Source organism: Pseudonaja textilis, chromosome 3 (assembly GCF_049901715.1).
Source record: "Pseudonaja textilis isolate UNSWEBS1 chromosome 3, rPseTex1.2, whole genome shotgun sequence".
Classification (NCBI taxonomy): domain Eukaryota; kingdom Metazoa; phylum Chordata; class Lepidosauria; order Squamata; family Elapidae; genus Pseudonaja; species Pseudonaja textilis.
Window position 1 is genome coordinate 40453504 of NC_141992.1, and position 25674 is coordinate 40479177.

At 35.5% G+C, this 25674-nt stretch overlaps 2 protein-coding genes across 2 annotated transcripts; one reads left to right on the top strand and one right to left on the bottom strand.

Annotated features, from left to right (window-relative positions):
• Positions 1-1797: 1797 nt before the first annotated feature.
• ATP5PB (ATP synthase peripheral stalk-membrane subunit b) lies at positions 1798-11807 on the bottom strand. The gene is made up of 7 exons (XM_026712975.2): positions 11744-11807; positions 11596-11644; positions 10311-10456; positions 8831-8994; positions 8139-8264; positions 5612-5791; positions 1798-2959 (listed from the first exon to the last, which is right to left on the bottom strand). The coding sequence occupies exons 1-7, from the start codon at positions 11772-11774 to the stop codon at positions 2888-2890; spliced, it is 768 nt and encodes a 255-aa protein (XP_026568760.1). The 5' UTR covers positions 11775-11807; the 3' UTR covers positions 1798-2887.
• An 892-nt stretch (positions 11808-12699) lies between these two features.
• Positions 12700-25334, top strand: WDR77 (WD repeat domain 77). Its single transcript, XM_026713049.2, has 10 exons — positions 12700-13060; positions 16182-16367; positions 17375-17516; positions 17599-17648; positions 19470-19540; positions 19757-19811; positions 21004-21075; positions 21178-21286; positions 22701-22769; positions 23468-25334. Exons 1-10 carry the CDS (start codon positions 12943-12945, stop codon positions 23628-23630), a joined length of 1035 nt encoding a protein of 344 aa, XP_026568834.1. The 5' UTR covers positions 12700-12942; the 3' UTR covers positions 23631-25334.
• Positions 25335-25674: the final 340 nt, after the last annotated feature.

Genomic DNA, 25674 nt, shown 5'->3' on the forward strand with positions numbered 1-25674 from the left:
GACTTTGCTGGAGGAGATGCCTTGAAGATAAAGAGAATTTTCTTTCCCTAATTTGACTTCACCCCTAGAAGAGAAACTGTAAAAAGAAGAAGCTTTTACTCTGCCTGGACTGTCTGATGACTGTGGGACGTTTGGGAACTGTTTTAAGCCTTGAAATAACTGATTGGTTTAAGAAGAGGATACAGAAAAGAGAAGAAACTTTAAAATGGCTCTATCTCTTGATGAACTAAAAAAACAATATCTAAAAACAAAGAAAGAAGGCAAAGATGTTATGGGAGAAGCCCTTTGTTTCCTAGATATGGCGCTTGCTATGTGTCAGCAAATTAAACAACAGCTTGAAGAAATTGAGGAAGAAGAAGCCATTTTTAATGAACTAAACGGTGTGACTAAGAAAGAAAGGAGAAAGAGAGGAGCGAAAAGGAAGGACTTAAGAAATAAAAAAATATTTATGAAAGAGAAAAAGAAGATGCAAAAACAACAGAATGCTAGAAAGCAAAAGGAAAGAGGAATGCAGAAAGGGGAAATTAAGAAGACAGAGGTTTTGAGAGGAGGGGTTAAAAAGTTTAGGCAGGCTAAGAAGGAAAGGGAAAAGGGGGAAAAAAGTTTCAAAGATATAAGACAAGATGGAGATAAATAAATTTTTTTCAGGGATAATGGGTAATATATGGGTTTTTTTTTTTAAAAAAGGGGGATTCTGCAAAGTACACATGAGTATTGTAATAGTGGTATTTGTATTATACGTAGATAACCAGAACTTTTTAAGATCTAATAAAAGGCTAAAATATCAAGGTATAACTTTAAAAGGTTTAATAATGAATGATAATAAGTTTTAATAAAATACTAAAGGGAATGTTTAAAATATTAGTTTGAATATAGAGTTTAATGGATTGATGTGTTGATTGTTATGGATTTATTATTGTAGTATTGGTTTTTGAAATAGTAGAATGTACTAAGCAGAATCAGATTGGGATTTAGGTGTTATTTTAAATTTTAACTTAGGGGAATGATAGAAAGGCATCATACTCCGATTAGTGATTCCAGGGGAAACTATTCTTTTTTAAACTGGAAATGAGACAGATGTAAATGGAGAAATGGACAAAAGATATAAATTTTTTTTTTAAAAAAAAGTAAGATTAAATATATAAAACAGAATTAAGATGAGGCAAAAGTGGAGAGGAGTTATATAATAGATATAGAATGGTAAATAAGATGGGTAATGGTATATAAGAAAAGCGTGAATACAACTGAGTCCATACAAAAAGAGGTAATCTGGGGCCAAGTTACTTTCTAGAAGAAAGTTTTATGTTTTTTATGTCTGTGTTTTATGTGTGTGTGTTTAATTAAAAGTTAAATAATAAAATCTCGGAAGAAGACTAGATGAGAATAATTATAAACAAGCCAGAGGGAAATATAAAGTTGATGACTGGATAGCAGATAAATCAGAAAGGAAATATGATTGCATAATGATTAAAGAGAAACAATGTGGAATTTGGTAAAGGGAATTTACGTGTTTATATGGAAATGGGATAAATTATAAGTATGTGATATAAAGCAATGTTACCTGCCTTGTAAGGATCTACAATGGAAAGAGGTTTTATGTTTTAATGTTTAATGATGTTTTGTCTTGTTTGTTTGTTTGTAAAATCAATAAAACTTGTTTAAAAAAAAATAGTAAAAAAAAAAACTTTTCCCTCTAAAACATCCCATCTTGTTTAAGTTATGTATTCTCACATTCCAGTTCACTCACAAATTCCTTCATCTATATCTCCAGAATAAAAATGTCCAGGGAACTGCACATCAAAGGTAATCTTCCCCGTTTATTATTGTAGCTCTTTATTCAGAGTCAGACCATAAGAGAAATTCCATTACATATGAACACAATTAACATTTAATGTTAAATAATGGATTTAGAAATATATAGGAATGCCTGGGAATATCTAATAGGTAGTTGCAATTACTTTCAATTACCTTTTCCTTTTGATATTACTGAGTTACTGGATCTTGTGAAATAAACTTATACAGAAATTAATCCTGTATTTTACATTTTCATCTCTATTAAATAAACATGTGAATTCTTCTTGTTTAGCTACAAGGTATAAATGCTGCTAGATTACTTTGAACATACACTGCCAAGTACTAAGCAATCAGTCCCAAACCAAGACTGACATATAGTGATTCTTTTGTACTTTATTGTTTTACACCAATAGAAAAAATCTTGCCAAACTGAGCATTCTACTATCTTCATTTACAATATACTCTGAGAATTATTAGGGGTTATTTTCATCTTCTTTCTCTCACACATAATATCTGGTGAGAATAACCTCTTACTCCTTTTAAATGTACTTTTCCCTTCTAGGAATCCACCTCCTTTCTACATTTTATCACATAGGTTGCAGTTAGACATCTACTGCATTTGGAGAATAGCAGTTAACAGACCTTACTAGACCAGTGTTAAATCTTTAAAAAGTGCTATTTGCTGATCTACTGAATATCAAGCTTTACTGAAGTTTGATAAAATCTCAACCTGATAAACTCCGATCCTATGCCACCAATGTGCCACTATTTTAAGAGTTGCATTAACTACAATAAGTCAATTTCTTAAAACAGGAAAACCTTTCTCCAAGCTTGTGAAGAGGCCTGACAAAACACTTCTGAATTATTTATAAGTGTGTGAAACAGCCATATTTAGAGAAAACAAATGTAAATTTCATTTACATCATTTTGTGATTAAATTTGCAAAGATATCTCTTTTCTGAATACTGTGAGGTGAAAATATAAGGAGAAGAACCCTTTCAAGGAGCTTTCAGAATAAACGAAACCATGATACATATATTTTAATTAAAGATAGAAATTGTACAATTTTGGAAGTTTCAACTTAATGTTCGATTTAGAGAGATGCTTGGGCAGATTTTGACAATGCTTTCAGGTCCAAAAGGCATTTGGCAATGTTCTCTTTCTCCTGTAACATAAAAAAGAAATTAACATTTTAGTTTAAAGAACCTATAGAAAATATTCAAGATCTGGAGGTCAGTTCACTGCAGCTTTATGATTCTACAAAACTGACTTCTGTACAAATACAAATTACATACTATTAAATATACACAAACTTTAAAACATTTAGTCTTGACTGAAATTAAGAATTTAAAATCAAGAATGAAGTTAAACTGCATTTGACCTTTCTAAAAATCAGTATTAAAAGAAAGATCATCTACTGATCAGATATAAAACTGCACAAAAAATAAGAACATACATGGTTCTTAAATAAAATATACAGGTCCATGAAGGAAAAATGTAACACAAAGAAACCCATTCCTAGATAATCTAATTGATATCATGAAAGATATTTGACTCTTTACCCAATCCTCTCAATCAAAAGTTCTGCTATCTTAGAATGTAGATATATAAGATTTATGAAGATTACCCTAGATCAATATCCCTGTATTTAGAATAAAAATATTTTGTTAAAAGCATACTGTTGCTACATGAAGTAATCTTTTCAGCATGGACTGATATGAAAAAAGATAAGACAATTTTATGAAGGAAAAGGATGCCATATCATATTTTCAGAGTTTCTCCATTTTGAGCTAAGGAAAAAGCCATAATTAATCATGCCTTTCTATCACAATTACAATGGAAAATTATCTCTAAACACAGTGATTACTCTAAAATGTTTTTTAAAAAGCCAAGATCAATACATCTCTCTACATTTGTATTAATGTTTGGAAAAACAAAAGTTATGGTTGATAACTAGACATTTAAAGTAAAATCTGTTTTGGGTTTCTAGAGAAACAATTGCACTCTATTAATTTTATACAGAAAATGAAATATTAAAAAAAGACTTCCCACTCAAAATTCCAATGGTGTTCCACATACTTTATGCATTCTTAACCATGATTTGTTGAATAACTCATACTTAGCTGAGTCTATAAGCCATGCTTTACCAAACTTGCAAAATAAAGAACAAAGCAGTTTTGCTTAGAGACCCACATGGTTCTTAGCCCCAATTGATTTCACAAATAGGTTAAAAAGTAATAGCTGTCATTCTAACAATGAATCACGATGAAGTTCCTAATCTCTACAGAGTGGAGATTGGTGAAGTTTTTGAGGTATATTATTGGGGGCTCTCAGAAAAATAGCTGGGCAAGTCACCACGACACACATATAGAAAGGAAGCCTTTTCCCATGCCTCCTTTACTTTTAAAGAATGAGAATCTCAGTTTATGCTTGTCTTTATTCCCTTCCAAATAAAATACCGGGCTGTCATCTATTACTTTGTAATAATGATTCTGAAGAGAATCCAGTAAAGAAGATTGTACTTTGTTTTACAGTTTGCTATATTTAAAATACAAGAACCAAGATTGAGAAAGTAGTTTGGCATCTAGTTGCTTTCCTGCCTGCCCATTATTTTCAAAATGGAAAGTTGATATATAATTCTTCTTTATAAGAACACCACATTACACAAAGTAAAATAGCACTTTTCTATAGGCTAACATTTATAGCCCATGACAGCCACTTGTGACAGTGCTTATAATTTTCACTTAAAATTTCAGTAGTTCCCACTGGTCCCAAAATATTGCTTATTCCTCAATAAGTGTTAATGAGTAACAAGAGTTGCTTTTGTTTATGTCTTGTTTACTTCAAAAAAGATGTACATATATGCTTTGAAACTAATTCAAAATTACACTGGAATTCAGAACTGTAGGATATCTTTAGAGCAGCCAAGCCACATTTTTTTTAGACTTCTGTGTGACCATGAATGCAGCAGTGTCTCTTTCCAGTCTGTGGAAGCTTGAAAAAAGACATGGTTGCCTTACAGGAGGGTTCCCCAACGTGGTCAATACTAACCCCCCAAAGTAAATGTTGGGTTATTATTATTGCAGTATTATTAAAGAAATATTTATTAAATTATTTTGATATATATATTTGGAGATCAGTGAACAATCTGAAACTTTATGAAGAGGTTGATGAGCTGATAAGTCTGCAAGTCCAGCATATATTCTGAAAACCTCTTCTAAAACCTTTTCTGAGAATGTGCAACATTAAAAATATGTTGCATATACTTATTACATGGATATACACCACAGAATATGAAACAATACGGTACACATGAACATAAATAATTTTGATTAAAATGGTTCATTAACAAAATACAGAAGAGTAAAATCAATAAAATGAAAGATCAATTCTTAGATCAAGAAGATGCATCTATCACCCAATTGGATAGATATATTTTTTCACTATGGAAGTAAAGGGAAAGCTATTTCAGCAGTAAAATGGTCACAAGCAGTGGTGGTATTCTACTGGTTTGTCCTGGTTCTGGCATACCAGTAGCGCTGAAGATCAGTGGCAGAGACCCATTTGCTCCGAGCCTCTCCAACACTCTGCAGTTGGGCCCACCCACCTGCCTGCCCCTGCGTTCTTTTTAACCTCTCAGCTGTTTGGCAGAGAGGATTGCTGTGCTAACCAGCTGAGAGGTGCAGTAGCTTAGTTTTTACTGTTTTAACATGTGTGCAATCTCACACCTGCAGCCATGCCCACAGAACCGGTGGTGGGAACTTTTGAATCCCACCACTGGCCACAAGCCATCTGTAAGGGAATATCTGCTAAGTACCTGCTGGGCTGAAACACTCTGCCAAACGCTTTTTTCTATCCAGTTGATCATATGATCTCGTTCCATACGACGCTTGAGCTGCTGTACAGCAACTTGATAGTCTAGCCTCTTCTTCACCTCCCTGGATACAGTGAGAAGCCTTTCTCTATAGTTGGCCTCCAGGATCATAGCAATATTGTTCTAGAGTTACAAGAAAACATGAGATTCCTTATTATTTGGGTTACAATATTTATGTGACATATTCAGGGTTCATAAATAAGCACAAAATGCAAATATACATAAAAAGCCACAAATTCAACCAATCTGAAAATAATCCATATTCCAAAAGCAAGATATAAACAATAAATTTAAATAGTTGCTATTTTTTGCAGATTTTTATTTCTGACATCTCCGTTCTTCAAGTATGTTATCCTTATAACATGCAGGTAATCCTTGACACATGACAATTGACCCCACATTTTCTGTTGCTAAGAGAGACAGTTGGCTAATGAGTTTTGTCTCATTTTATGACCTTTCTTGCCACAGTTGTTATGTGAATGACTGCAGTTGTTAGGAACATACTTGTAAAGTGAATCTGGCTTCCCCACTGACTTTGCTTATCAGAAGATTGCAAAAGATGATCACAGGACCCCGGGAGACTGCAAACATCATAAATACATGCCAGTTGCCAAGTGTCTGAATTTTGATCATGAAACCATGGGGATGTTGCAATGATCACAAAATGTGAGAAACAGTCATAAGTCACTATTTTCAGTGTTGTTGTAACTTCTAACGGTCAGTAAACAAATTCTTGTAAGTCAAGAAAAGGGATCTCTTGAAACTGGATGAAAAGAGATGGCTGTGGTGGTGGTGCAGTGGCCAGAATGCAGTATTGCAAGCTAACTCATTGCTCACTCCAAGAGTTCAATTCTGAGTGGCTCAAGGTCGGCTCAGCCTTCCATCCCTCCAATGAGGAGCCAGATTGTTTGGGGCAATATGCTGATTCTGTAAACCGCTCAAGAGACGGCTGTAAAGTACTATGAAGAGATATATAAGTCTAAGTGCTCTTGCTATTTGGCATTTTTATCCACCTACTGAATCCTTCCCAAGGACCTGAGATAGGCAGATGATGATGCTTGGTGTGAAGTATATTGTTGCAGGATGTAAGCTGTTCCAAGTAAAGCTTTGAAAACTGATTCTGTCAATGCCAATTTGTGTTCAAGTAGTGTTGCAACTTTTGGGATTATACACAAGAAGCCTACTTTTGTTTCTTTTTTCTATTTCTATTTGCGCTTTTTGTATTTTGTTATTCTTCTCTAGTTTCTTCTCTTCTGCTATTTCCAGGTGCTACCATGTCCACCATCCAGCTTTTTCTTCTTTTTCTTTTTGACAGTTGTTAATTCTGGGGTAGCAGATGCCTATCTGTTTGAATTCTAAAGTTTCAAAATGCTTTAGCTTCGTCATTGTATATTAATTTCTCTATTTTATGGTCCTACTAGTTCTTGCTTGCAGGCAAATGGTATTTCTTGCACACCAGAATAACAGGAATAACAGCTGGAAATGTATTATGAAGCAGGTGGCTGTCTGTTTGAATTCTAAAGTGCAAGAGCAATTTTAACGTCTTCATTTTGTATGATTTTCTCTATTTTATAGTCCCAATAGTTCTGGCTTGCAGACAAGTGGTATTTCTTCCAGATCTTCCAGTGCACCACTGTTGCTACTTTGTCATGCAGTTGCTTGTAGTTAGTCTGTGTGATTTTCTTGCAGCAGTTAACCAGGTGTTGTTGTTATCATCATAATTTCTTATTATTACTACTGATTCATTAGTCAGCCAGATGTTCAGATTAGATTTGGCATTTTTGTCTATTTATCAAGTTCTTTCCAAAGACCTGGGATAGGCAGATATTGATGGTATTATATTGTCACAGGTTGTAAGCTATTCCAAGTAAAGCTGCCTTTTGCAATTGACGGAAGAATTAGTATGTGGTTGAAACATAAATATGTTCATGCATACAAATATAGCATAGCTGATTTAATTGTTTATAATCAAAGTGATATAACTAGTGAAAAAAACACAAGTGATGATAATCCACGTTTTGGTGATGTCAAAACAAGCATAGAAAAGTACACAAAGAAAGGAACACAATGGAAAAATAAGTTTGAAAATAGGACAGCAAAACATATGAATTTTGTATGAAAAAGTGTAAGATGATAAAGTGCAAAGAGCAGAGGGCACCTGGATAAACTATTCTGTACAAGTTGTACTTTTTAGTATATAGAGTATGTCAGAACAGTCCAGTTATAACATGACTAAGGTATTAACTCAGTACTAGTCTCATAAATCACCAATATGATCATAAAAATGAAACATGTATTCATTATTATAATAGCTGCCAGAGGGCTGTGTTCTAGAGTGAGGGAAGCTATCTTGATAACATCCAGAAGTTTGGATTTTAATTCCTGTCAGCCCTTGCTGGTTTGGACAAGAAAAGTGTTTGTGAGAGTTGTTTGAAAGCAATTTTTAGAACTGTCCCATTTCCTACTTTACCCGCTTGGCATCAAAGAGATAGTGGCGACCCTCAAGTCTCCATTGTTCTTTCTTCTCCTCCTCAATTCCCTCCTGACATCTATTTATAAGAGCACTTTTAAAGTTCTCATAAGAAGCAAGTTCATCCTAAAATGAAAGAAGTATAAGTCAGATTAATCCTAAAAGAAATCAGAATCTTTTGCTACATGCCAATTTTACTTTAATGTAATATTATTGGCAAAAGAAAGTATAATTATTACTTTGAAAAAAAATGAAGTTACAGATAAACATTGACAAACACTAGCAATTTAACATCATAGGCTGCACTCAGACTGAATTCTGGTATAACCATTAACAAGCAGAATACTGCTCTTATTTGGTTCCTTCTACCAGCAAGAATAGCCAAGCATATAAAGATGGTTACTTCAGTTTCATTTATATGATACACAGAACAGTGGTTTGTTAGAAGAAACTAGAATCATTAAAGACCTATTTTCTCATTTTGTGAGACAAATGCGGCAGACTTCCCAGTTCATATAATGTTGAATACAGGAGACAGTATTGCCTCCCCCATTAGTTAAACAGCAAACAAGAATACAGGTTGCTTATAATTAAACAGCTGATTATATCAGTTTTCATTTATTTCTCTCTACTTGAACAGATAAATAATACCTAAGCTATTAAATGAAGTATAACTGAAGCACTATACTTACGTCCATTTTTTTGTCAAGAAAAGCTGCTACAACAGGACCATACTTCTTGATTCCATAGATTAGTAAACCCACAATCATAATACTACTTATTGTTTCATGATTTATTACATAAATTTCCTTAGACAGGCAGTAGAGTGTCAGCCCAGTTGCAAGCATATATGGACCTAACAATAAGCAAAATATAATATTATACAGGGGGAAGAAATACTAAATATAATGGAAACGAGCTAAAATGATCCTCAAGAATATTGTACACATTATCTTTCTCCGTATGTAAACTGCAAGTGACAAAAGCTATTGCTCTTGAAGCAGATCACATAAGCCTGAAAGAAGAAGTGCAAACCTCAATTTGTCATTTTTTTCTTACAAAATTTCATCAAGATATAGCAGTTAAGCAAGTTTAATTAACATTCCTTTTAAAAATTAGAGTAATATTTCAGGGGCTTTATCATTTTACCACTTTCTCTAAAATGCTACTGTTTATATGAATCAGTGTTGACTCCTGGTGACTGCCTGGGCAAGCTTCTGTAGTTTTCTTGGTAAGATTTCAGAAGGGGTTTCCCATTGCTTGCTTCCTAGGATTGAGAATGTGAAGGTTATGTACTGTGCTTTTGCCTAAGGTAGGTTTAGACTTTACAGACACATTTCTTAGCTTGGTGCTAAAAGCACTACACCAAACTGCCTCTGCAATCATAATAGAATCAACTTGTAATAGGGCTTTTTCCACATGATAGAACAGCTCTGCTATATTAACTTTGAAATGACTTGATAGATACACTGGTACCTAACTATAAAAAATATTTGTCAATTTTTAAAGAAAAATTGCAGTACTGTTTCTCCCTCAGGATATTTAACCATTCCACCAAATCACACAGGGTGGGTGTGCCCCAGGTCCCATCCCTTGTTATTATATAGTGGAACTTAGAATGTGTATCTTCTCCATTCCTGTTCCTGACCTGTGGAATACCATTCACTTAGAAAACCAGAATGCCTTGGCATTTCTGCAAATATTTGGGGTAGAAGCCCAGAAAGGTAGAATGCTGATATGTGGGAATGTGTCGCCCCAGACTAGGGATCTCTAGCCTTGGCAACTTTAAGACTTGTGGACTTCAACTCCCAGAGTTCCTCAGCCACCCTGGCTGAAGAACTCTGGGAGTAGAAGTCCTCAAGTCTTAAAGTTGCCAAGGTTGGAGACTCCAGCCCCAGACTGTCAGTTTTTATTGTGGTTATCTGGCTATTTGCTAACAATAAATACATGCATTTAAAAATTCATTGTACATTTTCCAAAAATATATTTAAATGCATAATTTAAAAATAAAATCATATATTCATAGTATTTATCATTTTACTGCCAGTAATTAGTATAAAATATCCCTCTGTTAATAATAAGCCCTCAATATTCCCTAATGCATATATAAAATAGTTTGAAAAATCAGAGATTGTGTACTAAATAAATACTAGAATAGTTTCAAAGGTATACCTGTAACTCCTGTTTTAGGATACATATACTGGAAAAAGTCTTCAGGGATTATTCCATGGCGAACTTTTCCTCCTTTCTCTGGAAGTGATGGCACCGGAACCAAGTGCTGCTCACTTTTGTGAAGTGATCTTGATGCATGAATTATGCTGCAATTTAAAAAGTCAGTTAATAATTTTGCTAAAGAAATCCAACCATTTTAATTCATATTATTTTCTTGATAATATTTGAAAGCACATTTGTGATTTTAAAAAATATCTGGGTTCCTAATCTGCATAGTATAGTATGCCATTCATTATTTGTTTGCCCTGCTTTGCCATGGGAGAAGCCAGAATATTTCTCAAACATTTGTAAGTACATTGCACCTTGCCTGATTATGCAAATATAAACATAACTTCCCAAATTCTTACTTCCCAACTGAACTTTTACAAAAGAAATACAATATTGGCTTCATGTTCCATAATTTTACTAAAAATAATCAGGCAATAATGTTCAAGGGACATACATGTGAATAAAAAAACCCTTGCATATTGAATACTATGAATACACATATCATCTTAAGGAGAAATACAAATGTTTTAATCAATTCATTATCACTATGCAAAGTTATGTCTGCACAAGAACATTCCAAAGACCATCTTTCTTATAGCTAATGGAGACTTGAATAATTGTCTCATCCTTCACAGTACGCTTTTCAAAGCTGAATTACTTGTAGCCATTCAATTACATTTTTCAATTTCACCAAACTACCGAAAGCAGAGGGTTTTTTTTTCTTTCTTTCCTATATTTTCTGATAATAAATCCACATCAATGTATAAACCACAGTAAAGGTGGTCAAAAGCCGCTGACCGACTTCAGGGTTCATTGCAATTTCCTTAATTTCATCTAAGGCTTTCAATCAAAAGGTCTTTGCCACCCAAATGTTGATGATATTCATATGGCATGTGTCCCAGTCATCCAGGTCATAGTTGTCCCAAAGGTGCTTTTTTTAGGAGGCAACTGGACTTTTTTGTTTTCTCTCTGAGGAGGTTTCACTTCTCAACATTCAGCTCTGACAGGATAGGAATCCTCCCATTCCCCACTATCCTGTCAGAGCTGAAAAAGCTTCTTAGATGATAAGCAAAACGTCCTCAGAGAGAAAACAAAAAAGTCCAGTTGCCTCCTAAAAATGGGACAAATGGCCGTGTGGTTCATTTGAGGCAGGAACAAACTGGTATTCTTAACAGAGAAGACCCAGATGCCCGACTGTCTTTCAAGGCCATCAGCGCCTTGACCCAGCTATACTCACCCCGATGACAGGGAGGGTAAAGCCACCGAGCTCTTCAGGCCGCCCGGGGCTGCAGAGAGAGAAAAAAAAACAGAAGCAGATCAAGTCACAGTGCAATCACCCCTCCTGGCTTCACGCCCCCTGGGCCACCCCGCTCTCATTTACTCACCCAGGGCACGCAACGCCAACCGAGAGAGCATCGCGCCTTCCCCAGCACTGCCCGACGTCCCAATGACCCCCGGTCACAGTACTAAAATGGCCGCCCCGTCACCAGAGTCTCGCGAGAAAACCGGACTCGCGCTGTGGTCTCTTAGCGCCTCCTCAGACTCCGGGGTTATCGCCATAGTTATCACCAAGGCAACTGAGAGTAATTTAAAAAGATGGGAGGGGAGGGCGGGGAACCCGCGGAGCTTAAAAAAAAAGTTCGACAGGAATATCTGTTGGTGAATGCAGGACTGTATGTCGTTGATGCTGAAATATTATGCTCTTTTTTTTTCAAGCTTCAGTTTGTGGGAAAATCTGATAAACAATTTTAAACAATTGGAAAACTGACAGTGGTTCCTATCACCCCACAACATAAATATACAATTGTTCTCATTTTTCCAGGCTGCGGTTGAGATCAGTTCAAGGCAAGCCAATACCACTATTTTATTTTTTGATAGAACATGTCTATTTCCTCTTTCGCCTCTAAAATGAACCTCCGTAGTTGTTACAATCAAAACCAAAATGAATGAGCAATTATGTATTTACTGCACGGAGAAACGGTTAAGCTTCATAACCTAAATTGCTTCCATCATGTCTTGATTCTTCTGTTAAAGTGTCTTCTATATTTCAGTATTTCTCAAGCTCAGCAACTAAAGTTGAGTGAAGTTTAACTCTCACAATTCCCTAGCCACTTGGGGTATTTAAATAGAAAATTCTGGAAGTAGGACCACACAACCGAAGTTACTGAGATTGAGGAACATTGTTCTGTTTGGTTTCTATTCTACTCTATTGGTTCACACTCTATTCTATAGAGTTTGATTCTGTGCTCTAGAAAAATACCGCAAGAAAATCTTTGACTGTCTTGAATCCCACCTGGAAGGGAATCTTGAAAAGTTCTCGCGAGATGCTGGCTGAGGAATTATGGGAGTTGAAGTCCATACAGTTTAAGTTGCTAAAAACTGAGTTGGTTGCAACTCTACAGAATTCGATGATATGGTCTAGGAAAATATCGCGAGAGAAGCATGCATAGGCTTGAACTCCGCCTTGAGGGAATTTTGGAAGTTCTCGCGAGATAGACAGTACTCTCAGGGCGGTACGGGTGTCTTTTTTTTGGAACACGTGGGCTTGCTTGAGTTTGTTGGACTGCATTTCATTGCTGCACCTATGGAAGAAGCCAAGGCGAGTCCCGGCCCTGCAGTGGAGGCAGAAGCCGAGTGGAATATTCCGCCCAACGCTCCCGCCTGCATGGAGCGCCACCTGGGCGGGGCCCATTACCGAACAGGTACCCCTTGAGTGCTTACCAAGTTGGTGTCCCCAGGCGCCCTTTGTTACAACTCATCACCACCGCTGCCTGGGAATAGTGGCAGGTGCAGCCCCGAACGTCTGAATGGCGACAGGCTGCATTTCAGAGATCTTGCAATCTTTTATGGGGTTTTCGTGGCTTGGGATCCGAGATGTCGTATGCCTTGTGGGTGCGCACGTTATCTTTCTCGTGAACTCCGCTCTCAGATGGAGCCTCTCTTTAATTGGCTATTTCTGCCATGTGAACCGAGTTTCATGCTGTTATGCTTTATGTCGTATTCATTATACGCTATTTAAATCTGTCTTCTTTGATGTGTTTATAATTTCTATTGTTTGGCTTTTTTTAAAAAAATGGCAAAAACCTAATAACGATTATCCTGCGATGTTCTGAATCGTCACAGAGTATAAAACTCTTACTGTAGGATCAGCCTTCCCACAGCCAATCTCATTATACCCATATTGTACTCTGACAATAAAAGTAATAATAGCTTCAAACTCCAGCTATTCTTGCCTACCATTCTCATCCTTCATAACACGTGATCAGGATTGACAGTTGTAGTTGCTAGTCTGTCTGATGTAGGCAACCATCCTCTATTCTAGATCAGTCGATTTCAAAAGTGTGATCTCAACATTTTAAAATGTCTGTTTCAAATTTGAATACAGAAAATATGAATAAGTATCAGCTGGCTATATGAAAGTTCTTTGAGGTCCTCAATCACTTAAGAATGTAAACTGCTGGTAGCAACTGCTGTGCTTTGGTCTGTTTCTATAGTTGTGTCTTAAAGTATTCATGTGTAGTGCATAATCTGTAAACCTGGACACCAATCAGGAAAGACAGCTTTTCTCCATAGGTAAAGGTTCAAACTCCCCCTGTTGATTGAAGGGCACATCTTATGCTCAGGAGGTATTTTTATCATTATTATAAAAGATGGATAAACTTTTGTCATTAAAAAATCAGATTCAAACCTTACCCAAATTGAACAATCCTCTGGTCTTTTTTTAGTTATATAAAAATCTTAGGTAACAGTTTGGTGAGCCCTGAGTCTAAATTTTCACCTTGGTAAACAGCTAGATCATCTGTGAATGAACTCCCTTCCAATACTCAGATATTTTGAGTGCCATCATGAAATATACTTTTGTCCTCAGCATTCCATTAGCTGCTTCATATTTTTATACTTTACACATAAACTCATACTCTTTGGTAAATTGTGAGTATACAGTTGTGCTCATAAGTTTACATAACCTGGCAGAATTTATGATTTCTTGGCCATTTTTCAGAGAATATGAATGATAACACAAAAACTTTTCTTTCACTCATGGTTAATGGTTGGCTGAAGCCATTTATTATCAATCAACTGTGTTTTCTCTTTTTAAATCATAATGACAACAGAAACTACCCAAATGACCCTGATCAAAAGTTTACATACTCTGGTGATTTTGGCCTGGTAACATGCACATAGGTTGGCACAAAGGAGTTTGAATAGCTATTAAAGGTAACCATTCTCATCTCTGATCTGTTTGCTTGTAATTAGTGTGTGTATAAAAGGTCAGTGAGTTCCTGGATTCCTGAGAGACCCTTGCATCTTTCATCCAGTGCACTGATGTTTCTGGCTTCTGAGTCATGGGGAAAGCAAAAGAATTGTCAAAGGATCTGCAGGAAAAGGTAGTTGAACTGTATAAAACAGGAAAGATATATAATATCTTATATATCTTATGGATATAAAAAGATATCCAAGGAATTGAGAATGCCAATCAGCAGTGTTCGAACACTACTCAAGAAGTGGAAAATGAGGGGTTCTGTTGAAATCAAACCATGGTCAGGTAGAGCAACTAAAATTTCAGCCACAACTGCCAGGAAAATTGTTCGGGATGCAAAGAAAAACCCACAAATAACTTTAGGTGAAATACAGAACTCTCTGAAAACGTCGTATGGCTATTTCAAGATATATAATAAGGAGGTACTGGAAGAAAGATGGGCTGCATGGTGGAGTCACCAGAAGAAAGTCATTACTATGTAAATGCCACAAAGTATCTAGCTTATAATATGCCAAACAGCACAAAGACAAGCCTCAAACCTTCTGACACAAAGTCATTTGGAGTGATGAGACCAGAATTGAGCTTTTTGGCCACAACCATAAATGCTGCATTTGGAGAAGAGTCAACAAGGCTTATGATGAAAAGTGCACCATTCCTGCTGTGAAACACGGAGGTGGATCGCTGATGTTGTGGAGATGTGTGAGCTACAAAGGCACAGGAAATTTGGTCAGAATTGATGGCAAGATGAATGCAATATTTTATCAAAAGATAGTGGAGGAAAATTTGCATTCATCAGCCCGGAAGCTGAACTTGGGACATACTTGGACATTCCAACATGACAATGATCCTAAACACAAGGCCAGGTAAACCTGTCATTGGCTGCAGCAGAATAAAGTGAAGGCCATCTCAGTCTCCTGACCTCAGTATCATTGAGCCACTCTGGGAAGATCTCAAATGTGCAGTTCATGCAAGACAGCCCAACAATTTATAGGAACTAGAGGCTTTTTGTCAGGAAGAATGGGCAGTTTTGCCATCTGAGAAGATAAAGACCCTCATCCACACATATCACAAAAGACTTCAAGCTGTCATTGATGTTAAAGGGGGCAAAACACCGTATTAAGAACTGGGGTATGTAAACTTTTGATCAGGGTCATCTGGATAGCTTCTGTTGTCATGATTTAAAAAGAGTAAACAAAGTTGATTGACAATAAATGGCTTCAGCCAGCCACTAACCATGAGTGAAAGAAAAGGTTTTGTTTTATCATTCATATTCTCTGAAAAATGGCCAAGAAATCATAAATTCTGCCAGGGTATGTAAACTTATGAACACAACTGTATGCCAAAAAAAAAAAAAAAATCCCTGTATTTCCCTCTCTCACTTTGAATAAAATCCCAAACTGGACTAAGAATTTAAGAACATCATTCAAGACAAAATTACACTTTTTTATTAGAACAGTTCTCTGCTGAAAAATCCTGGATAAAATGCAAAACTCAAGTCTTTGTATGCTTTATTAATTATACATTAAAATATTTATACACTAATCTCTTTTAATTTTGCTTTTCAGATGGTTCTCTGCTTCTGGGAGCATCCAGTTTAAGTGGACGTTGCTGGGTTGGTTCCATTTGGGTATTCAAAGATACATCAAGAGCTCCTAATGAAGGCTTTTGCTCTGCGGGTGTTCAAACTGAAGCAGGAATAGCAGATCTGAAGTGGGTAGCAGACAAAGGAATCTTGGTAGCATCAGATTCAGGTGAGTGTCAAAAGATATTTGTCTCCTAAAACTTGTTAGAGTTTAAAGATAGTGTCAAAGATAGAATGAAATTTCCTAGAATATGTTCAAGAATGTTGAAAACCACTTCCCATATTGGAACAATCACTTCCACAAAATAGCAGAATGATCCTATAGAAAATCAGAATATTCTGGAGGAACTGGACAGTGGAGTTTGGATACAAAATGCAAGCTTGGGATTTTGCTTTATTTCTTTCTTAAAGCTAGTGACAAATTAAAAGTGTCTACTTCTCTCTTTGCCTTTTCTGTTCCACATGTGTGATTTAGCCAAACAGTCAATGATACAAAAATTATTGAAGGTTCTTGTGAGTGCTTGAACAATTGTTTTGTAATGAAGCTGCATTTTATTGTAGTTTAGGATATCCCATATTTCCGTGAAATTTGATGGAACAAATCAAAACACTACTTATCACAGCTGAGCAACTTGGTTACTATTTAATTTTGACACACTGCTCAGTACTGAAATCTTTTGGGGGTTTACAGTTGAATATTTTTCTAAATGCAGGCATTAGAAACAATGATCATAGCAAACTTAAGCATATTTTAAAATAACTATTAAAACGAATTTTTAAAGCCTGGCAGAAACATTTGCTTTAGTGGGTTTTTAAAAAGTTAATGGAAATATTAGACCCATCTCTGTAGGAAATGTGGTACAAAGAGCTGAGGCTGAAAAGAGAAGGCTTGGTTACAAATCAGACAAATTCTTAACAACTTTAGTTACACTTAGGTAGACAATCTGTAAAAACATGGATGGATGTTCATATGAAACGAAGTGTTCTGTCAGATAGCCTGATCTTTAGGGCCTTAAAATTGTCAACTAGAGTGCTTTAAGCACAGATGTAATGTGGTCTCTTTATATTCTTACCAGGACAAGCCTAGCCGCCAAGTTATATACAAACTGAAGTTTTGGGACTAAGACAATCAAGCTACAGTGTATGGTTTTGACATTCTTCTCCTCTGTTCCTCAGGTGCTGTGGAATTTTGGGAGCTGGATGAGAATGAGACTCTCATAGTGAACAAATTCTGTAAATATGAGCATGATAACATTGTGACAACTGTGAGTGTTGTTTCCAACAACACACAGGCCATCAGTGGCAGCAAAGATTTCAGGTGACTCTTGTGCTGTTATTTTTCTGCTTTATATAAAAACATCTGTTTTTTTTCATAAACCTGATCTGACTTTTATGTCTAGTGTGAAGATCTGGGATATCCCTCAGCAAACAGTCCTCAGCACGTACAGAGGTAAGAACCAAGCTTGCCAAATATTTCCTTACTCATCCTGCCTTTCTTCCCAAGTAAATTGCAAGTGATTCACCTTTGTCCCAGTGTATCCTCATGTGGGAGGTTTGAGGAGAGTTATCTCCTCATGAATTAGCAGAGATGAATTAAAATGTCTTCCTTCAACATACTGATGTCCAGTTACTTACTTTTCTCTTTACATCAGTGTATATGAGTAGTAGACACCCAGTAGTTTGTTGTGATAGGTTTACTGTTTTTCAAGTGGTCTTATCAATCTAATTTTTTTTAGCTGAAATCCTCTCAGTGGGATGAAGACTATGCCTTCCATGCTGGACAGGACTGATTTGCTCCATTTTACAGGGAATTTGGAAGGAGTAGCCATATAGCTGCTCCTTTTCCTTTGTCTGAGCCATGTTTTGAATTCTGTCCAGTATGGATTGGAGACAGAAAGTTATATGAAATTTTTGAATCACCCAGATATTTAAAATTTACTGCAGAACAACTTGATGTTAAAAAAAAACAGGATATTAAAATCAGAAAGAGGCACCCCAATTTCAATTTTTAACAAAGGATTATTAATCTACTTAGCAGATACGTGAGATGAGTCAACATTTTGAGCCATAGCAGTTATTTAAGAGATGATCCAGGAGAATTTTTTTTACCCTTTAATTGTTTAAGTTAATTGTAGTGGCTCAAATTGACTAAAAATATTCTCATACCAACAAGATAGATTTCAAGCAATTCAAAGTATCATGGGAAATTCTTGGATTATTGAAATGCACTCATTTTAGGTTTTTGGCTACAAAACATTGCTTTTTACTGCAAGATATTAAGATTGTTATCTGAATAGAGTTCTGCTTTTTACTGCAAGATATTAAGATTGTTATCTGAATAGAATTCTGCTGATAATATTTTTACAATTGTACTTGCTGTAAGTGGTCCAAATCAACAAAGCCACCAAACACTTAACCATGAAATAATAAATCATATTTCATTATAAAGTAACTCCCCACAAACTTCCTGTTTTACTACTCCCTTTGCACAAGGTCTGTTATCCAGGTTTCACTTGTCTGCTTTTTGAGATTATTTGGAAAGTTATTTAAGAAGAAAAATTGTACTAATCAGGAAAAGACATAGAGAAGCACTGTGTGTCTCGTTCTATGCAGATTAATATATCTGCTACGTTCTATTTCCATATCTTTGGCAAAAATGTATTTGTATAATTGTGTATATATTTAAAGCTTTATAAAACAAACTTTTAAAATTGTATAGACATTTTAAAAAATTATATACCTTTTGAAACTTTTTAGTATGCCTTCTTTAAACTGAGTGCAGTGTTTTAGGAAATGTGGATCTAAATGTATTTTCTCAATTCTAGGATATATGTTTCAAGTTGGTTTTGTGTCTGAATTGGAAGTATTCTCATTCCTTAAATAATCCTGTTTATGGCTATTCATTCCCATTATGGATTTATTTATAATACACATACACACATATGCACAAACACATTCATTCCATTGTGGCTTTATACATTTAATGAATAGGTTGGGCTGAGTAATGATTATCTGTTGAACTTCATAACTAAGGGAGCTTGAACTTTTATTTGTAACACACACACACACACACACACACACACACACACACACACACACAGAGTGAGTGAGTTATTATTTCCACCTTCTGAGCAGCTTCTCAATTGCATTTGTGTAGAAAGGTTTTTGCCTCGTGTGAATGCAGTGATGTTTTCTGGAGTATGTTTGGTTTAAATCTTAAGCAAATCCGTATTAATGGGATATATGATACTATTTGTTTTGATTTGGCTAGCTCATTCTGGACAAGTGGCCTGTGTGGCCTCCTGCCCTGGAAAGGATACAGTATTCCTGTCCTGTGCTGAGGTAAAGTCCAGTTTTTATTTCTAAATTACCGTAGATATGAGTTCAGACTTTCTCAAGACAAAAGTGAATGGAATCTTTAAAATCATCAAAGGGATGAAAGGACAGTACAGTATTACAAAGAAATGGGGAAATGTGGCAAAACTGGAATGTTGGAGTGTATATTTTGGTTGGCAATTTCACTTTTAATTCTGTTTTATTAATTTTGCGCTCCTCTAGGACAGCAGGGTTTTACTCTGGGATACCAGATCTCCAAAGCCAGCATCTCGAATTGGTATGTCTCATGCTTGATAGTTTTGTGGAAATGTTTCTGCTTTAAGTAGAAAAAATGTTGTTCTTTCCCCTCCAACATAACCTTTGAGTGGGCTATTTAGTAGCCATTTGGAAGATCCTAAGAATACCATTTTTTAGATACTCATTCTCACATATACTTCTGCCCACCCACTTCTTGGTGGAGGTGGATAGAGTATTTTCATCCATTGCCACCAGTGGAAAGCCTAAAGAAACATCAATTTTACCTTCTTAATACTGTCACTAAGTTGTGGTGTGTAAAGTCACTTCAAGTCTGAGTTTGGGACATTCGAATTTGGCTTTAATTGTTAGTTGTGGAATGAAGAAATATTATTCCAAGTCAGTAAAATGAGAAGAATGGATTTGAGGTGGGATTGGATAAGAAGCTTACTGCATGATGCAGACAGATGGAGTATATTAATCTGCCCAAGACTAGTGGTTTACCAATATGCCTAAAAGCCAGCTCACATCCCAGTGCTTAACATAATTATTTGCAGCAGACAGTGTCACTTGAATTACGTAATTCAAGAAGGAAATCCAATTATGAATTGTAAAAGCTTTATGTTAAATTGTCCTTACTGTAGAAATGCATGCAGGATCCAGAATCCAATAGTAATAGTGTTACCTAATGAAGTGCTCAAGTTATTTCTGGACAGCAGCTTTAAGTATTCCCTCCGCCCCTTTGTATCCCAATCTTTTTTCTTAGATTTTGGTCTTCTAAAAGGAAAATCGAAAGATATAAGGTTGAAATAGTGTAGCATAAAATATAGAACTGTTTACATTTTCCTCTTAAATTTGAAAGGTCACTTATGGTCAATGATGCATTCTCAAGATAACCAACCTTTCTTGGTGGCTCTGGGAATAACATTAGGGGAATTCCTAATTCTAATTCTGCCCCTAGATCCCAAAGAAAAAGCAGAATATTAATACAAGAAATAAATAAATGACTAAAAAGTTTCTCAATGTTTTGTTTTAGGTAATCAGGTACTTTTAGATAGACGAGTAAAATATTAAACTTCTTTTTTTTAAAGAAATAAGTTAACTAAACATGTTTAAAGGAGGAAATGTCTATTTGTGTGTGTTTCTTTTGAATATTAGCTAGCAATCAGTTGTTTTCTCTGAAACAGATTTGCAAACCGAATTATATTTTTTTCTACCATTTTTTTGCCATTCAGCCTGCAATGCCTCTTGTAATCTTTCTACCTCACTGGCATGGCATCCACATCAAAATGAGACTTTTGTTTTGGGTAAGGAATATTTAAAAAAAAAACCTTTTTACATATTACATATTTTTACATATTAAATACCCATTTAACTCCAGCTGTTGGTTCTCCATTGTTATTTCAAAGGTGACGAAAGTGGGATGATTGCACTTATAGACACAAAGAATCCAGACACTATCATCAGTTCAACTGTGCATTCCCGTAGTATCACAGGATTAGCTTTTTCTGCACACAGGTAGGACTGCAGGGTCAAAAAAAAAAAAGGAACTGTATCTAGTTTGTTATTTTTATTTACAAATGTATGTGCCATTTACTCGTAGATGTCAACTCATTCATGTCTATATGTGTACATTATCTCATAATCATATGAAAGCCAGTGTGAGGTAATGGATAAGAGGTTGGACTGGGAGTGGGGAGACTCAGGTTCTAGTCATGGAAGGTGGCTGAGTGAATATATGTCCCTATATAGTTTTTATCCTGTTAAGATTGTAAACCACTCAGAATTATCCTGTGGTAAGATGGGCAGCCAATACATTTTTAAAATCAATTAAATAAGACAGTTTTTTTCTACCAACCTTTATTGGATCAAGCTGATAGGTTATAATCTATAATCTTCATGAGCAGGCCTTCATCCTGCAGTGGACTAATTCAGTCTCATAATAATTACACATACACTCACCAGACAAAGAAAAGCTTTCTAAACATTGTACGAACAGCAGCATGAAAACTGAAAGGCCTGTTAATCCTGCCTTGCTATTACAAACACTATAAAAGCATTACCACTTTTTACTTTCCAAGTGGATATACAAATAGTTTATCTGCCAAAACTTCTTCCCTTCCTTGGTGTTTTGTAAAATTGCTAAATCTAGAAGAACTTTCCCATGGCCATTTGAATTTACAAAGATCTATATAATTCAGAAGCACATGGCTCTGGTGTAGGTTGTCACTTGGGACCTGGAAGATTATTCTGCTTCAGTAATAAACAGAAGGGGAAGTCTCTGTGGAAAGTCTTTTTCAAGTTTACAGTTGTCTTTAAAAATTTGTTCAACTTTAGATTTCCCTTTGAAACAATGAAGGCTAAAAAGTTACTAATTCTTCTAGATTCTGCACAAGCATTTCTTTTACAATAAATTTTTATTGATATCTTTATTTTCAGTTGATCACATGGTATAACAAAAAAGGACTTGATTGGTACACTTGGCTAAAATTAAAGTACAACATTGATTTTACCAACCAGTTTTCCCTTTTACTAAAATATTGATAATCTTTTAATTTCATATTTAAACTACAAAGGCTACTTTATCTTTGGTCATCTTGTGTTGTGTTGTTACAAAAAAAGATTCTTGTATGTAAACTAGTCCGCTCTTTCTCTCTGGAACTCACTAAATATATAGTGTTTTTTTTTTCCACTTCAGACAATCTCTTTTATACCTCTCCTTTTGGATGACATTGTTTGCTGTATCCCTTATTAATCTGATAATTATTTCTGTTTCTTCCCCAGTTTCAACATATAGATTACAAGGTTTTCTTTGCTATGACATGTATTTTTTATTTATATGTCATTAATAAGCTCTCATATTTGTTTGTCACATTTAAACAAAAACTAGAAAAATATTCTATGTGTTAATAGAAGCTTTTTCTTCCTCTAGTTCACCTCAGCTGGCTTCTATCAGTGAAGATTGTTCTGTTGTTGTTCTTGACTCCAGTTTTTCAGAAGTGTGAGTTTCAAAAGAGTTCAATCCACTTCTCTCTTGCAATTCTCTCAGTTTCTGTGCCATATAATCATTTAGGCTCTTCCTGATTTGATTGTCATCTTGGTTATTTAAATTATTTATAGCTCACCCAGTATTCATTAGTATCTTCAGATGGTGGAACACCAACATTATCTTTAATGTTAGTGTTCCACCATCTGAAGATCCCAATAGATAATGTGCGGGCTATAAACATTTTAAATAAATCGATATTCCTTTGGCTTTCACTAATAAGGCTTTATGTAAAATTGGGAAATTAAATGCAGGTTGAAAGCTGGATTGATGTCTCTCTAGTGGCTGAATATTTTTGGGGAAATGGGTGGGACTTTAGTGAGGACGAGCCTTTCCTCCAGAAGCCTTTTCATTGGTTTGTCTCTCATGCATATGACGGAAATAATAATGTCGTCCTACCTTTTGCTACATGGAGAATGGCCCTTCAAGAACAGAGCAAAGCAGGTTTTGCCCATTGGCTTATTTTTGAAGGAGCATAGTCTATGTTTACAGATAAGCCCATGTGGATTGCTTACAAACATTAGTTCTTCCTCATTTTAGCAATTCACATCTTTCTTCTAGTAATTTGCAGGTAGTCTGGTATTAATAATTATTTCTTTATGAACTCACCTGTGGATTTCTAAACTAACAGAAATGTTTCCTATCTTTCCCAGTTTTAGGAATCGGTCTCATCGAGATTTTGTAACAGGCTTATCATGGTCTCCCTTGAATAAAAACTCATTGACAACAGTTGGATGGGATCATCAAGTTCTACATCACACAATCCCAGTGCAGAATAACCACCTTTCTGGGAAAAACGATATTATCACTGCATAGTTTATACTTCCTGGGTTCTTTCCTCTGGAATTGCTCTTTTTGTGGGGAGAAATAATGGGGCTAAATAATGTTCCATGCAGCAAAGAATGGTCCTATAACAATTTCAAGTTAGATGAACAGAAGATGCCTTCCAGCTGCCTATTATAGCCAGTCAAATTCTACAAGAAGTTGAAGTTTTATAGTGGTTTGGACAATAATACAAAAGAATTGGTTTCCTTTAATTTTGGTTGGCAATACTTTATACAACTTCGAAAATGTTGCAGATGCAATTTTTCTTTGTGTATTTTTTACTGTGGAATAAATCTTACAGCCCTTTCTGGACTTGCCTTCCAGATTTTAGTCAGATTAATAATTTAATATACTCAGTTCACATTTCATATGCATCAATTTAGTTGTAGGGCTTCCATTTAGACATTCTAGTTGGGGAATCTTCTAGTGTGAAGCAAAAAAAAAATCTTTCCAATTTCCTGACACAGAATTTCTTATACATTCAATCGTGTAGTAATAAAATCCAATAGTTGGATTTATGTTTCTTGAACAGCAACTCTTCATGGTTCTCTAGCATACATTGCAGATAAAACCTCACTTGTAACAATAGCAAGATGCATGTAAAATACTTTTTGTTTTAACTTTAGGATGTACTGTTTAAAAAAGGATGGAGACAATAGTTGGAAAAAAGATTTTAAAAATTATTCTGCGTAGCATATCTTGTTGGACCTGACCCAGCCTTCTAAGTTTCCTTTTTAAAGTCCCCATATTTCCCTAAAGAGAGGGCATTTCAGAAAGCTACTGTATTTAGAACTTCCATAGTTTTGTTTTTAGCAGATACTGAATATTTCACTCTACTTCCCCCTACCCAGAGTGATAAGTAATATAACAAAAATGGTAATATGGTAAGTTCTATCAATCTTAAAGTGCAGTTTGCTTTTAAGTTGTCTTACAATCCTCATTAGAAAAGCCTTCCCAATTGGGCTTTCTCAAAACACATTGGGGTTGCTCTTCCCATAGCTCATCCATAATTATCCATATGCTGGATAAGAATTATGGGAATTTCAGAACATCTGGGAATTAGGGCAAACTGTACTAGACACTGTTCTGCAGATTCCCTTGCTTTGCTGCTTGGAAAAGGATTTTGGATATGTTTACATTATGGCTTCTAGTTTGGTTCAACATTTAGAAACGCATGGCAGGAGGAGGGAGACACTTGGAATCTGATTGCTTTAATTTAGATTATATAACACACCCAAATACATATCAATGGAAAAGGGAATTGGCTATTCCGAAGGTATCAAACATTCCAGGATTCCTTGAGTATAAATCAAGGATAAAATCTTGCAAACTCCTGTTTTCAATATGAGCTTCCACATTTTTGGGAAAGGCATAGAAACGGGCAAGTTTGGTGTAAAATGTGTTAGCTGTTGGGGTTGTCCACTACTGATTTTTAAAAATTTATGCTTTTATAAATGTGATATTTTATTCACTGTATTCCAGCCTAAATTTCATAATGGAATAAAAATTATAGACATATTGATGTGGCACATCATGGTTTGTAATGAGATGCTAGGAGAACTTCTTGAGAAGGTAGAGAAACAGTTATTTGATGTTCTTAACGATTGAGTACTGTCCCAATGACTTGTGAAGCTGAAATGCATAACAACCATACTCAAATGAAAGGCAGTTTTTAAAATAAACTTAATTTTTAAATTCGTGACTTTTGTTTGGTTTATTTGAATTTTGTCTTTTTTGTCTTCAGGTTTTAATAAAATTGGGGACTACAAGCAGTCTACAACTTATGACCACAATTGAGCCCAAAATTTGTTGCTAAGTGAGAAATTTGTTACGTGAGTTTTGCCTCATTTTACAACTTTTCTTGTCATTTGTTAAGTGAATCACTTTAGTTGTTAAATTAGTAACACGGTTAAGCGAATCTGGTTTTCCCCATTGACTTTGCTTGTCAGAAGTTTGCAAAAAGGGATCACATGACCCCAGGGCACTGTGACTGTATGAGTCCCTTGTCAAACACCCAAATGTAAATCACGTGACC